This window comes from Sphaerodactylus townsendi, linkage group LG14, assembly GCF_021028975.2.
Source record: "Sphaerodactylus townsendi isolate TG3544 linkage group LG14, MPM_Stown_v2.3, whole genome shotgun sequence".
Classification (NCBI taxonomy): domain Eukaryota; kingdom Metazoa; phylum Chordata; class Lepidosauria; order Squamata; family Sphaerodactylidae; genus Sphaerodactylus; species Sphaerodactylus townsendi.
The window spans coordinates 9,047,689-9,063,406 of NC_059438.1; the positions used below are offsets into that span (position 1 = coordinate 9,047,689).

Consider the following 15,718-nt stretch of genomic DNA (forward strand, 5'->3'; position numbering starts at 1 on the left):
AACCCGGTTCCTCCAAATTAGAATGCACCTGCTCTTAACCACTATGCCACTGCTGCTCAGAATATAACACAAGAAGCCTGACATCATGTGACTGTCACAAGCTTGGCTCCTAGATCTTTTCTGCAATCCATCTCATTGATTTCAGGGGGTCTAAGAATGGTTAGGACTGCTAATTCCCTTGTAGTACAAATGAAAAAGACAAGCTGTCTTCTGACCTTCAGACACAATTCAGACTTCTTTGGAAGTTTTCCAGGCAATCAAATAAGTTATAACAAAACAAATGCTCATACTTTGATACTAAAGTATAGCAATTTTATAGTTTCCTGTTATGATCAGCCCATTTCTGGTTTGATCCTGCTATGTCTCCTGCCCGGGACGTGGGATCCTGTCTCTCCTCGTTCCCCTCCCTCTTTACGTCCGTGGTTGTACTCCCTCACTCTTTATACTTTTGCTTCCCGGACAATGCCTTATCAGCTCATTAGACACTTGCTGTTGTTGTCCGATCAGTAGTGTGGAATGTATGTTGTTTTGACCCCAGAGCAGACTGCATCATCTCCAGACCATGAGACTGGAGGGGTGCCATCCTCCCTTCGAAACTGGCAGTCGGGGTGGTGTTGTGCGACGTGGGGCATGACATGGGGTATAATGGAAAGCGCTTTGCTGCTTATTCTTCATTTCTGGCAACAGAAGTCTAAATGCTTATTCCTGATGCTGTTTCATAATAAAGAAATCGTACGGAGCCTCGTGATGGAACAGTTCAGGGGCTTGACAGTTTCCTCACAGAAGATTTTTTAATTGGATACTCCTCTGGCCTCTGTCAACAGTATTCATGTGAGTTCTTCTGATTTCCTCTTCTGTTGGATCCAAGTGTTCAGGATCTGACCCTGGCAACCTGTTCTGCTGAGGATATTGTGACACATACCCCACTTTAATCATTTACACACTGCCTTTCTCCCCAGTGGGAAACCAAAACAGCGTACAGGGTTCTCCTGTTCTCCATTTTATCTTTACAACAACCTGCGGCTCAGCATACGTGACTAGCCCCAGGTTACTCAGCCCGCTTCCGCAGCCTCATGATCTAACCACTACACCACACCGTCTTTCACTTCTCCAGCTAATGAGAAGTTTCAAGGGTAATGCTAATCAAAGTTTGTTCCCTTAGGCAGAGGCGTAGCAAAGGAGGGAAAGTGGCCGGTGCACTGGCATGACCTCTGCCCCGCCACACTCGCATAGGGGCGCGCGCCTGGTGTGTCCCACCCCCTGTCCCCTTGGAGCTATGCCTCAGGCAGTTTTTTGACTATTTGGTTCATTTATTGGGAGAGCTGTACCTGGATGGCTATGGTTACCAACTCCAGGTTGGGAAATACCTGGAAAATTGGGGGATGGAGCCTGATGTAGGTAGGGTTTAGGGAGGAGAAGGACCTCAAAGGAGTATAATGTCATACAGGCCACCTTCCAAAGGGACCATTTTCTTCAGGTGAACTGATCTATTTCGCCTGGAGATCAGCTGTAATCCCAGGAGATACTGAACCACCATCTGAAGTTTGGGAGCCCTATGGATGGCCCACAGTAGTCTGATCTTATCAGATCTCTGAAGCTAAGCAGGGTTGACCCTGGTTAGTTTTTGAATGGGAGACAACCCAGGAAGTCCAGCGTTGTGACCCAGAGGCAGGCAATGGCAAATCTGAACATCTCTTGCCTTGAAAACCCTATGGGGTCACCATAAATCAAATGTGACTTGAAGGTTCTTTCCACCATTAGTTGGAGAGCACAGGTGGAGGCACATGGACAGTCCTTTGGAGCAGCCCCCTCCCCCCATTTACCTTCATCAAACAATGCAGGCTGGAGAAGCGGCTTGTTCCCTTCAGGCTGAAAACGGCCTGGTGGAAACTACGCTTCCCAGGAGACCTTGAGAGCCCCAGGGTCTCATGGGAAGTGTAGTTCCCACAAGGCTGCTTTCAACCTGAAGGGAACAGGCCACTTCTCCAGCCTGCACTAAGGTAAGGTGTGGGGGGCGGGGCACTGTGGAGTGCACACTGGGTGCACTCTGGCCCAACAACGCCTCTGATAGGTAGGCAAATCAAATGCTGATTTAGCAATCTGCTTCTAGTGGGTTTCCCCCCCACAAAGCACAATATTTACATTAAATATACATTTACACATATATTTTTAAACAGGCAAAATCCATGCTGAAAGATAGAGAAAGAGCTTCAGGGAAGGAGGAGGAAAGTTGCTTGGAGTCACTGCTGGTTCCCGGCCATTCAGTAGAATATTGATTTACTTACTTAATTTATAATCTGCCTTTCTTCCCTGCAGATATCCAAACTGGCTTACGTCACTCTTCTCGCCTCCATTTTGTTCTCACAACAACCCTGTGAGGTAAGTTCCTCTGAAGAGCATATTCCTCTGAACCAGACAGAATGAATGGATGTCACCCAATGAAATCTCAGGTAAAAAGTATTGTACATCAGATGCAAAGGAAGTGCGTGCCTGCTTCCACACTGGGTTAGGATTCTGCATCCTTAGGAAACTAGATTGTTCTTATCCTGGATGATGCTTGGCTCCATGCTGCCACTTACAAGCTGCAAGTACACACCATTGGCGATTGCATCATCGTTCCACTACTGCAATAATTTGCAACGGGCTGCTGCTATGCAGACAAGGCAATCTTGTCACAGTTAATTGCTAAAGCACAATGATGATGCCGTAGTAGCTATTTTAAGAACAATGCTGTCATCAGTTCCAAGGAGCAAAAAAGGAAACCAAAAGACTTCCCAATAATTAGGGTTCCTTTTACGTCACTGGATGATAGCAACTTAGGCTCATTCCACACATGCAGAATAACGCACTTTCAAACTGCTTTGAAGCTGTACGGAATAGCAAAATCCACTTGCAAACAGTTGTGAAAGTGGTTTGAAAACGCATTCTTTTGCGTGTGCGGAAGGGGCCTTAGATAAGGGAAATAAGACCCATGTGCCCTCCCCTGTGTACTATTCTCTATGTGTGTAGTCCCAGAGATACTGGGATGAAAGCAATCAGCCTTGCTGGATTAAAAAGGAAGTAGGCAGCCAGAAGGATGGAAGTTTGCTTCCGGTCGAGTTGACCTTTCTGTAGCAGTATTCCTTTGTGAAGATGGATCTACAACAATATTTGTGAAGCGATGTGTTCTGTCATCAGTGGCCTTGGAGAGAAACCCTGTGTTATGGATGAAAAAAAGCTCAATAAAATTGGTGAAGTAAAAAACCAGACGCAACCCCTCCTCTGTTTCCTATGCAGGGTGTGATCATAGGCAGGTTTGCTGATTGTCTTCTATGAGAGGAACTACGAGGACATCAGACAGGGCCTGTAATCCTTTACTTTGCAGGAGAGAAAGGTGGGGTATAAATCCAAACTCTCCTCTTCTTCTCTCTTCTTTTTAAAAAATGTAAACACCACAGTTCCGTTCTTCTACTTTTGCTTTGATCAACATGGAATTGCGTAGACACTGAGTGAAATTCTCCCAAAGAGGAAAATAAACAGACTGTTCCACTTCAGGGAGAAATTGGACCAAGGGGAATTTTAAGAGAGTTTCTCTTAACATCCCCAGTTGGAGGTGACACTCACTGGAATTAAGAAGCTCCCTCTAGGGGACCGAGGTGGGATGGAAGACCAGAGCACATCTGTCACCAATGCCCCACAGACAGCCAAGACATACCTTGCTCATCCCTGTTAGATTGTCTCTGCGCTCGTCAAAGCCTCCTCTCTTCCTTCTATGACAGACAGTTCTTTTGTGGCTTCCGGCTTCATTCCTGGACTTATCTGTTCAAACAGTTTGGACAGCTTGGCCAATCTCACACTGCTTTGGAAGTTCCTGGCCGCAAAGGCATAGAGCACGGGGTTTATGCAGCTGCTAAGAAACGCTACTGAACCAGCAATGAAGGTTCCTTGGACCGCAATCTCCTCCAGAGCTTCAGATGCCTCCTTGTATGAGTCTTCCATCACGGCTGAAGCAATACTCATCAAGTTGAAGGTGTGATAGGGAAGCCAGCAGAGAGCGAAGGCCACCACCACGGAAGTGACCAGCCTGGTCGAGCGTTGCTTTCGGGAGCCGGTCATGTGGCTGATGCGTTTGGCGATGCACACATAGCAGATGGATATAATGGCAAATGGAACCAGGAAGCCCACAAGAGTCTCCAGCAAGAGAAGGCCCACCTTCTGAGAGTTTGAGACGTAGCTGCGAGAGGTACACTGTGTGCCGATGTCTGTCTCGTCTGTTTCTTGAAAGGGAAGGATGGCCGCTCCAAAAGCAATGGCGAGAAGCCAGATGAGAAGCATCACGATGCGGGTGGACGTGTTGTTTGTCCTCCGTTGAACGACAAAGGGGCAAAAGACGGCCATGACCCTTTCCAAGCTCAGGGCGGTGATCAGGAAGATGCTCGCGTACATATTGCAGTAAACGACAAAGACCATCGCCTTGCAAGCGGCGAGCCCCAGCAGCCAGGCATTGGCAAAAGAGTGGATCCAGACAGGCAAGGTTACGAGGACCAGCAGGTCAGCAACAGCGAGGTTAAGGATCAGCATGACTGCAGGAGACCGTTGCTTCATTCGTCCACAAATGGTCCAGATCACAAAGGTATTTCCTGGGACCCCGACGGCAAACGACAAACTTAGTACGATGCACACCAAAACCCTTCCAGTGGACAATGCCAGGTGATTCTCGCTTTCTTCATACAGGCTCATTTTCCTGAAAGCAACTGCCTTTCTTTGGCCCAAGTTTCTAGCTTCTTGGTTGTGCACACACTGCTCCGTTCCTGCAGCAGCAAAGAGAGTCCCAGGGCTGACAGATAACACAACCACAAAAACACAGCTTGTGATTTCAGCATTCATACTGACGGTAGTTTCACATCCTACTTTTTTTTTTTCTGCAGAGTTCAGACTTTTAGGACTCGATAATCTAGATGCTTCATGTGCAAAATTCTGTGGGGGATTTTTTTAGTGATTCCTGTATGACCCGAGGCCTAGTATCAGAACTAAAGATGATAGAGGCAGCTTTGTCCCTGTTCTATACACTGGTGTTTTCTGGTCAAACGTGACTGGTAGATTTTGCAAACTACTCCAAAAGCCTCCAACCCTGATTTTGACAGAGGAGGACAGGCAAGACAAACCGTGCTAGAAATGATGTCCTTACCATGTCACCGTCTTGTCTTTCAAAAACCCTTTGACTCGAGCCTAACAAGGACAGAAACACATTCAGTGAATTCATCAGAAGAGCATCAGAAGAGCCCTGCTGGATCGGACCCGTGGCCCATCTGTTACCTGCGTCCTGGTTCACACAGTGGCCAAGTGGTGGCTCTGGAGGGCCAATCCATAGGACGCCTAACAGAGGTTTGCCTAAACCAGGAAAGGAATGATGGCATATGAGGAGAGGGGAGGTGAAGCAAGCTCGAGGCATACTCCCAATGAAGATGTTACGGTTTGCCCACTATGTGAGACTTGGGTAGGGTTGCCAACCTTTATGAAGTACTTGAAGATCTCCCGCTAATACAAGTGATGTCCAGGGGACAGAGATCTGTTCACTTGAAGAAAATGGCCACTCTGGAAGGTGGACTCTATGGCATTATACCCCACTTAAGTTCCTCTCTTCTCAAACCCACACTCCTCAGGCTCCCCCCCCCCCTCAGATCTCTAGGTATTTCCCAACCTAAAGCTGGCAATCCTAGATGTGAGGGTCTAGAACAATTTGGCCCTAGGACACATTTTCTCCTCTCACACATCTTGCATGGGCACACATGCACTGCTTGCACTCTCTCATGCAGGCATGCACTTCCTTATGATCACTCATAGATCTGTACACATGCCTCTTACACATTCAGGCTACAGTCCTATGCATGCTTGCTGGAGAGTAAGGCACACTGAACTCAGCGAGAAGCAGTTCTGAGCAAATAAACGCATGAATTGCACGAACCATCTTCTTCTCACGCTCATGCTTTCCTTTGCACACTCACACACAGTCACTTGTGAAAATAGGTGACCTTGAACCAGCTGCCGTCTCTCAGCCTAGCCTACTTCACAGTGTTGTTATAAAGAGTAAAGGAAGGGAATAGCACCAGACATGCTGCCTTGAAACTCTTGGAAGACAGGTGGGATGAAAATGTACTAGACAGCTTTGCCTGACTAAGAAAGGGGGGATTGAGACACTAATGTCACTTCTGGCTTAAATCCAGAAGTCACCAAAGCTCTAGGATCTTGTCAGTCTCTCAGGTTTACCTCGGAGATTGCTGAAATCCTAGAGAGTCAGCCAGGAGAGAAGACACATAGGCCCCTTCCGCACATGCAAAATAATACTTTTTCAAACCACTTTCACAACTGTTTGCCAGTGGATTTTGCTATTCCGCACAGCTTCAAAGAGCACTGAAAGCAGTTTGAAAGTGCATTATTCTGCATGTGCGGAATTAGTCATAGACACTGTATCCTGTCAGGGATGCACCTAGTTGATTGAGAAGCATTCCTAGTTTACTGAAGCTGTTACAAAATATATGGCCAGGGATTGTATCTAATTGATTGAGATGCATTCCTAACTCAGTGTAATCGCTACAAGATATATATGTTATTGCTATTATAATGGGACATTTTTTCCTGGATCTCCTTTTATGGCTTCACACGCTCAGTAAATAACTAGGCTATGCCTGACACTTCTGATCCCATGGGAAACTGGGATGTTTCTGTTGTCTTGTGGGGCAGGAGGCCAGGTGGCTCTACATCTATCACCGACCTTGGGGTGCCTAGGCTCCGGAACAATTCTTTCTCACATTATTTGGGAAAACGGGAGGGGGGGGGTTTACTTTTGAATAAAGGGGATGGCAAAAGCCAGGTTTAGTAGAACTGGCTTTCACAAGCTGGGTGCTTCGTTGCCTACCAACAAACACTTCTGAACAACAATACAAAGTTTGTTTATTGCTTCAAGGTTCGAGACCTAACACCCCGCCCCCTGTTTTCCCCACACCACTCATTCAAGCAGTGGCTTGACCAAGAGGCGCTGGCAAGAAATTGCCTGCAGTGGCGTAGTACCAACGGGGCAGGGGGTGACGTCCTGGGCACACACTGGTCCGGGAGCATGGCCGGGGCATTCTGGGGGCATTCCAGGACATGGTGGGGGGGGGCGGGGCATGGGGGGGGCACAGAGCACGTGCATGGCCCAGGCACAGTTCACCCTTGCTCCACCCCTGATTGCCTGCCATACTGGGTAAGCTAGCATCCTTAATTGACAATGCACCTTCAAACTCTAAACTTCTCTTCCATTAAACAAAGGGTTCCAAGCTGCTTTGTGCATCTGATAAAGTAGTTGGTAACTAACAAAAAAACTGGTGCTACAGTCACTTAGTTGCACTTTAAAATCAGTGCTGTTGCCTTTTCTTTCTCTTCTGTGCCAACTCCAATTTTTTACCGATGTGCACTGACAAAATGTCCGCATGTTTAGTTGGATGGATGTGTACTCCCCTCTAGAGGCTGTCCTGAAACCTGCACCAAGACTTTAAAATCAAAATAATGGTTGTATCTGCATGTAACAATTCTCTGTTGCCCTGATACAAATCTGAGAAGCTGCAGACAAACGTTAAAACGATGCCGATAACATTAGGCAACTGTTGACTAAGTTGAGTTCCTTTTAAAAAACTATTTGGGGATGGGGGTGGGGGTGTGAGAAGAAAGGGCAGCACAAAACAATTCCAATATATTGTTGACCGGCTTGCTAAGTTCTAACCTGGCACTTCTGCCTGTATCTTCACTTTGCGTGATGTAGTGATTGAGCAAGCAGCCCCGGCTCCTCCTGGGCTACTATGTGGTGCTCCTAGGCCCCTTCCGCACATGCAGAATAATGCCCTTTTCAATCCACTTTCAATGCACTTTGCAGCTGGATTTTAATAGCCTTCAACAATATATCAGGATGCAAAAACACAATGCAAACTGTAATCAGCTTGATTAGATCAGGGAAGAAATGCTATGGAGCAGAAAATTAGTGAGATGAGAATCCTGTGGCCCCTTTTTTCAGCTCTGAGGGCTGAAAAATTTGTGAGGGCTGAGGGCCCCTGAGGGCTGTTCTGAATTTGTGAATGAATTCAAGATAATGTCTTGAACTGTACTCTCTTTTTGAAGTTTTCCTGTTTGAGGACTGCCACTCTTGTTACCGCGCTGCTCTTGGTAACTTTTACAAACTCCGAGGTACCCAGCTCTCGGCAGCGCCCAGGAACCCAAGCAAGACCCGACACGGCGAGTATAATAAAAAGGAAGGTTTATTGAGATGCTGACCTAAGTGTCAGCACCTCCGTTCCACAAGGCCACTGCGCTGCCTAGCAGCCTTACAACCTCTTAAATACACTTTGTCCCGTCAGGAGCCCGGGAGAACTCAAGACAGCCCACCACCATTCATTAACAAAATTCAAAACAACCAATCATACATTTGCGACATGCAGGAACCAATCAGAGTTCGATAGGCATCTCCTTCTTGGGTTTCATACAGAAGTAGGGCGAGGTGATGACATACGCCCTAGCGGGAGAATCACAAAGGGTCCTTCAGGTGTTTGGGGTCAGGAAATAGAGCTTGATGACGATGGCCCCTTATCTGTCTGCTGACAGGATTTGGCAGGGCGAGGTGCCTTCTCCGAGATCCTCTTTTGTGTACGCCCATCAGGGACCTTTACACGTGAAAGGACAGGCTAAGGTGGGGCCGAGGTGGATTCCTGCCTTGAGCCAAGGAGGTTCCACGCAGTCACAGATACAGAGAAGATTATAAATCCTATTTCCTATCTAATACAGTTGGCTTCTACCTAACTAACACAGAAATAAAATATAGTTTAAACCTTAGTCAAACAAAAATCCAGAAGTGGAACGAGTTTACTTCTGGCTCCGCTATCACTCTTATATCAGCAATGCAATGCCCTGGAAGAGTAAAATATTTTCCCAGTGTTTTTTTTTTTAGTCTTGTGATTTTGATGTCAGATTTATGTAAGTTCATTCATTTGCAAAGGGACTGGCCTTTTTTCCTGTGTGGCGCATTTATAACACTGGAAGATGAACAAGTGAATGAACCTGAGAAGGTACAGCTGATGTTGTTAAGTCTTGTGATTATGTTGTCAAAATGAATATGGGGACACTGCTGGCATTTGGGTTTAATCCAGGGTCAGTATAGCTATGGACCGAATTAATGTAACAAAAATTGGAAAGATGTTAATTACACTATATAGAAGTTATACTTTTATATATGGGTATTTCATACTATTGTATTTGATTATAGAACCTCGATTACACAATATGATTAAAAAGGAATGAGGCACTGATGAAGGGCAACGAAAAGCCAAAATAACGCATGTTGCTTTTGCTACTATCATTCCTATGGAGATATGAAGTTTCCCTGGATGTATCGGTATTGCAAGATATCTTTTCTATGGCAACATTACGTTCATTGAAGAAAAAGGCGATACCTCTTTAAGGCAGACAGGAACGGACATATAAGCAACAAACCTAAGTATATATTTGGCAGTCATATTGCATACAGAAGAAGTACAACAAATAGACAACAACAATTTGAAAGTTCATTGACTGTGCTGCAAGAGGAAAATGTGTCATCAAGCTGAATTGTTATAAACAAATGTATGGTCTGTAACTGACAACAGATGATGTTTGAGCTTTGAGAAGTGATCTGGGGTAACACTGCGATATCTGCAAATGTAAAATGAGAGGTTGATACATGTTCAGCAATATTGCTTTTTAATCTGTTTTGTACATTAGACTAAAGGGGGTGTTTAGCAATAAGACAATAGAAAAGCCACTTTGCAGCAAACATGTGTTGCGTTTTTTAAAAAAAACATTTGGTCCCTAGCTATACTGGTCTAGTTTCATGCGCACTGATACAATTATTGTTTAATCCAGAGTCACCTGCTTTCCTGGCTGGTGTAGATTTACAGGTGAGTTATCCAGAAAGATTGGATTTACCTTTCTGCACATATTTTGAGATGAGCATACTCAAAATCAGGCAATGATCTAAGGTGGACTTCCCTTTCATAAAACCAATCTGTTCAATGCCAATGATCCTTTCTACCGAGATCCAAGAAAGAAGGTGATTTAGTAGTAATTTGGCATACAGTTTGCCAGAAATCACCCAAAGGCTGATTGGTCCACAGTTAACTGGCAGATTATGATCACCTTTTTTAAACACGGGGATAATAGTGGCATTTGTCCAAGAGGAAGGGACCTGACCCAAGTTATTCACCATAGTGAATAGGGTGGCTAATAAGGGAGACCACCAGTCGACAAACGATTTAGAAATTTTGGCTGGGATGCCGTAGGTGCCTTGTTAGATTTAAGATCATTCGTTAGTAATCTTATTTCGTCTTTGGTGACTGGAAGCCAGCAGGGGACATCACCAGTAAAAGGTTATCCAGAAGTACACCACAAGCAAGAAAATCCCTTCCTGCTATGGTTGCGCCCACTACTACGACTGATTTCCTGGTGCCAAGAGGTCAGTTCACCACGAGAAAATGGCCACCCCATTGAAGTCTCTCCAGAGGTGTAGCAAGGGGGAATAGTGCCTGGTGCACTAGTGCATACTCTGCCCCCGCCCCGCCCCGGAACGCCCCCACCCTGCCCCGGAACACCCTCACCACACCCCCAGAGAGGCACACACCCGGTGCATCGCCCCTCCGGTCCCCTTGGAACTATGCCTCTGAGTCTCTCCACTCCCCAAACCTCTACCTCCTCAGGCTCCATCACCCAAATCCCCATGTGCTTCCCAACCCAAAGCTGGCAACCCTACCGACCGCCCCCCCCCCGCCCCCGAGACATTCTTGCAAAGATTTGCTATCCTGGCTTTTAAACCAGTGACAAAGAGGGAATCGCCAGGCATGAAAAGGGAAAGCAGAGTTTTCAGCAGAGCATAATAGCTGGGTGGGGTTGGCGCAGTGATCCTCCAATATTGAGAACTGGCATTTTTACCAACATGCCTCTATTTTCAGCTGTGAAGCATCAGCTGAGATGTGTCTGTGTCCTGGCATTGCTGAAGGTTTCTTCACTTATAATTTTCTGAGTTATTATGGTGATTGTATGGTTGAGATTGTGTGACTGATGGAAGCTTTAATAAATGTGCATCCCAGAGCTCTAGGCAAGCACTAGCCACACCTTGCTTAATGCAACAGACTGTGTAGGTGGGTTGCCCTGGGGCCTAGTGATGGCTCTAATTTCTAAGCTTTATTGCTGTACCTTTATAAACTGGGGAAATTATGTTTGCCCAAGAGGGACTTAACTCTTTCTCCACCTAGCAGGCTGATTTTTCAACCAGTTGTTCTGCTGGTAAAGAAAGGAGGACCAGTCTGGAGCTGGGGGCCCTGGACTTCCACAGCTACCCTGATCTGAGCAACCTGGTGACAACTTACCTGCGGGGCCCAGCTCAACATGGCAACGAGAGGTGGTAGGAAAGCATCAGCAAGCCACAAAACAGGCAGACAAATGAGTGAGTGACCTGACCGTGCCAAAGGACTGCCCAGGCAGTGGGTTAGATGCTGGGAAAAGGAGGGCCCCTGAATAAACAGCCGGCCAATGAGGCCTGACTGGGGCAGTGTGGGAACAGTTCACAGGCCATGGGCAAGAGGGCAGCTGGAAGAGCCCTCAGCTGGCTGGAAGGCAGGCCTAATGCTAGCTCGGTGTGCTTTGGAGGGCCGACTGACAGGAAGCCAGTTCACCAATGGGGGCAGCCCCTTCTCCCCGGTTACAGACCTGTGGAGGTAATGGGGCACTGTGGTTGGGTCAGGCGACAGTTCCAGTCACAACATTGTGGTGGAGAATGCGGACACACCAGACCCACTAGATGACTTTTGAGGCCTTCACTCAGGGGCCAGCGTTATGGAATCCTGACTTCCAGCGACCCTTTATGATCCATGCTGACGTCTTGGGGGCTGTCCTTTCGCAAAACTGTGCAGGGGAGGAGCACCCCATCTTGCCTCTTAAGCACAAACTACAGCTGGTCAAATGGAAGTCTGCCACCATCAAAAAGGAGGCCTTGATCATCAAGTGGGCAGTTTTATCTTGATGGGCAGCCCTTTGTGTTGATCACAGCCCATGCCCCTCTTACATGGTTGAGTCTCATGATGATATCTGCTGCTCTTGCTCTTCAGCTTTGCCAGCTGGCACCAGCTGGGCTGACTCCATACCGACACCAATTTGTTGGTATTTGCAAGTGTCTGTCACAATTCAAACATGAAGAGGTTAACTGTGTGCATGCTAATTAGCTATTGAGGTCAGAGTGTTATGGCCAGTCCATTGATTAAGCTATTGTTCAGCTAACCCCAGCATTGCCTATGTGAGACTAGTCACGTAGACAAAAGTCATAAAGTAAAGTATATAATAGGGTTTCCTTTTGAGCAGACCTGGCTATAATTGTGTCTTTATGCACCCCTTTCTCTATTTTCTGACTATCAGTTGCTCTTTTCCTGTAAAAAAGAGAGGGGTCATTGGGACATCTTTGTATACATCTGCATTTCATGCGCGGGTTGGCCCTCAGTGATATTAATTTACTAGTGTTTTGATATCTTAATTGAACATCATCAGTCATTGTATTTTGTATTGGGAAATTTAATTGCACTCTGCTTGACAACAGCGTAATTGAAAATGAAACTACCAAAACAAGCAGTAATTGGTTGGCAGCCATAACCTTTATGGATCAAGAGACAGAGCTGGATGGGGGTGGGGGGAGGATGAAAGGGACAGATGCCCTGGGCGGCTGGGAGAGAGGGGGCAGCAGGAAGGGGGGGGGGCTCAGTGGCCCAGAAGAGATGTCTTCTTCTGTAGCATGTGCATCTGTTAGGCGGCTGCTAGGAGGGGAGGGGTGCCATTGCCCAGCAGAGACGGATCATTCTGCAGCATGTGTCCCCCATTCTCCAAATTAGTCTGCTGCTAGGAGGGGGGGAGGGAGAGGGAGACCCCAGACCTCAGAGCAGACTCGCTCTCTCTTCTGATAGGCCTGACCTGACACCTCAGGAAAGAGGGGAGGGAACAACAACAACAACAGAGAGCTGAGCATCATTCATGTGTCATCATTTCCTGTTACACAGCCGCTGTGCAAGTGTCGTTCTCATTTTGCACACCTACCTATTGGTCAGACCACACTGACGTTTTAGGAAATCTTGGGTGCTTTCCACAGGGCGTTTTGACAGGCTTGTGTGGTTTCAATCGTACTGCTGTTTCAGCTGCTGATACCTCACAGCAGCATTGCATCGTTCACATGACTGATTTCCCCACAATTGCAGTGCCCCAGGACCTTGAAAGCAGCTATTTTCCCCGCACACTCTTCAGGTAACGATGCCAACCCAAGGTTCCGAAATACCTGGAGATTTGGAGGCGGAGCCTGGGAGAATGGGGTTAGGGGAGAGGTGGGACCTTGGAAGGATAAATTGCTCTGAAGCCCACCTGCCCAAGCAGCCATTTTCTCCGGGAGAAGGGGAGTAACATGCTTTAAATGAATAAGTATATAAATAAAAACTGATTGATGTAGTCTGCTGATCAGCTGTAATTCCTGAAGATCTTTAGCTCCCACTTGGAGGTTAGCAATTCTACCCCTAGGCCACCAGGGATTTTTTAAATTTTTTTTTTTAAAAAAAATTCAGGAATGTAATATTATATTTGTCACACGTTCTCTGTGTTATCAGCTTGCTTTCTTTTCTCCCCCCTCCCCCCCCAAAAAAAGTTCATCTCTAGCACCTTCCATTATGGAGATAACTCCTTTCTCTTTATATCTCTGCAACAGGAACTAAAGAATCTGTTACAAATACTGCTATAACGTGATATCAATATAACAACATTCACTTGCCATTTGAAAAATGTCTGCCTGTGGCAGGGAGAGGAAATGGCTACATGGGAACAGTGTAAGGTTGCCGATGCCAACTTCCAGGTCGCATCTGGAGATCTTCTGCTATTTCAGCTGATCTCCAGATGACCGAGGTCCGTTCCCCTTGAGAAAATAGCTTCTTTGGAGGATGGATGGACTCTCTGGCATCATACCCCCACGGAAATCCCTCTCCTCTTTATGCCCCACCCTGCCCATGCTCCTCTCCCAAATTCTCCTGGTATTTCTCAACCCAGAGCTGGCTGTCGGGGTGGCCTGAGTACTGGGGGATGGTAAGTCTGGTCTGTGTGAATCTGCTGTGTGAAACTATTCTTTGGTTGCTTCCTGACTGCTTATCTCTCCTCTGCTCAGCTAGTGAAGGCCAAATACTTTGGTCTGTAGTGCAGCTGAGGGATGATTGTATGGTGGGCGGGGAAAATGGGCATGTTGGTTGCTTTAAAACAGATACGTCCTGGCTGGGGCAGCCAGAGACGTCTTTGTACTAGATTATTCTAACCTGCAATAAAGGAACCATTGTTCATTAACAACTGTTTCAACTGACTAATTTAAAGATGTTCTGACACTGGCAGCCCAAGGAGGAAAAATGGCTGCCGTGTGGCCAAGAAAGTCTATAGCTCATAGAATCATAGAGTTGGAAGAGACCACTAGGGCCATCAAGTCCAATCCCCTGCCATGCAGGAACACACAATCAAAGCACTCCCGACACACGATCATCCAGCCTCTGTTTAAAAACCTCCAAAGAAGGAGACTCCGCCACACACCGAGGCAGTGAATTCCACCATCGAACCCCCTGACAGTCAGAAAGTTCTTCCTAATGTTTAGGTGGAATCTCTTTTCCTGCACCTTGAATCCATTACTCTCTCAATTGCCCAAGAGCAGGAAGAAGTGGGGGAGGATGGGCAAGGGTGGGAGGCGGCTTGCAGCTGGCTGCTCACTGGTACTCTTGGCAGGAAACAAACACATCAGCGTGCCCTATGGCACCTCTGGAGCCACATGAGCAACTCAGTCACAACTGACACAAAGCGACCTCAAGTGTGGAGTGTCCAAGGAAGAAAGGAGCAAAAATGGCTTGCTACTGTCTTTGTCTGTGCACCAATCCCAGCCATCTCCCATCCAAGTCCTAAATGTAGCTAGCCCAGCTAATCAAACGGGGATAGAACGATTAGTAATATGCAGCGGCCAGAGATGCTTTGCCCAGTAATCCTTGGTATAAGAACAGATTTCCTCTTAATTGCATTTGTTACAGGTTGGAAGATATGTTTCTACTGCCATCATGAATAGGGTTACTGAGGTGAATCTCTGTTGTGATTATTATACCACACTTTTTATAGATGCAGAGTTTGTGCAATAAAAAAGCAGAGGCTTGCTGTAAATAAAGTTTACAAACTATAACATAAGGGTAAACTTGGATACAAAACAAGAAAATATCTTTCTAACTGGCTAGCTCCATTAGCTAGCTCCTGCTTGGCTATCACAGGGCTAACAAGCTAATCGAGAGCTTGTGCAGAGAGAGAACATAGAATATATACCTATATCAGTGGTGGCGAACCTTTGGCACTCCAGATGTTATGGACCACAATTCCCATCAGCCCCTTCCAGCATGGCCAATTGGGAATTGTAGTCCATAACATCTGGAGTGCCAAAGGTTCGCCGCCACGGACCTATATCCTCCATGTGGACCTGCATGTATCGCAATTACCTGATCACTGACTTCTGACCTCACTGACTAATTAGCATGTATAACATTAACTCCTTCCTTACTGGATTGTGTGACTGGCACTTGCCAAATACCAACAGTTACCAACTGAGTTGGGAAATACCTGCATATTTGGGGGTGGAGTCTGGGGAAGG

General features: G+C 46.6%; 1 protein-coding gene across 1 annotated transcript; it reads right to left on the bottom strand.

Moving 5' to 3' along the window:
• Nucleotides 1-3,708: 3,708 nt before the first annotated feature.
• LOC125443755 (leukotriene B4 receptor 1-like) lies at nt 3,709-4,719 on the bottom strand. The gene has a single exon (XM_048516055.1). The coding sequence runs from the start codon at nt 4,717-4,719 to the stop codon at nt 3,709-3,711; it is 1,011 nt and encodes a 336-aa protein (XP_048372012.1).
• Nucleotides 4,720-15,718: the final 10,999 nt, after the last annotated feature.

Coding starts and splice junctions, on each gene's coding strand:
- LOC125443755 (XM_048516055.1), bottom strand. CDS start 4,719: ATGAGCCTGTATGAAGAAAGCGAGAATCACCTGGCATTGTCCACTGGA.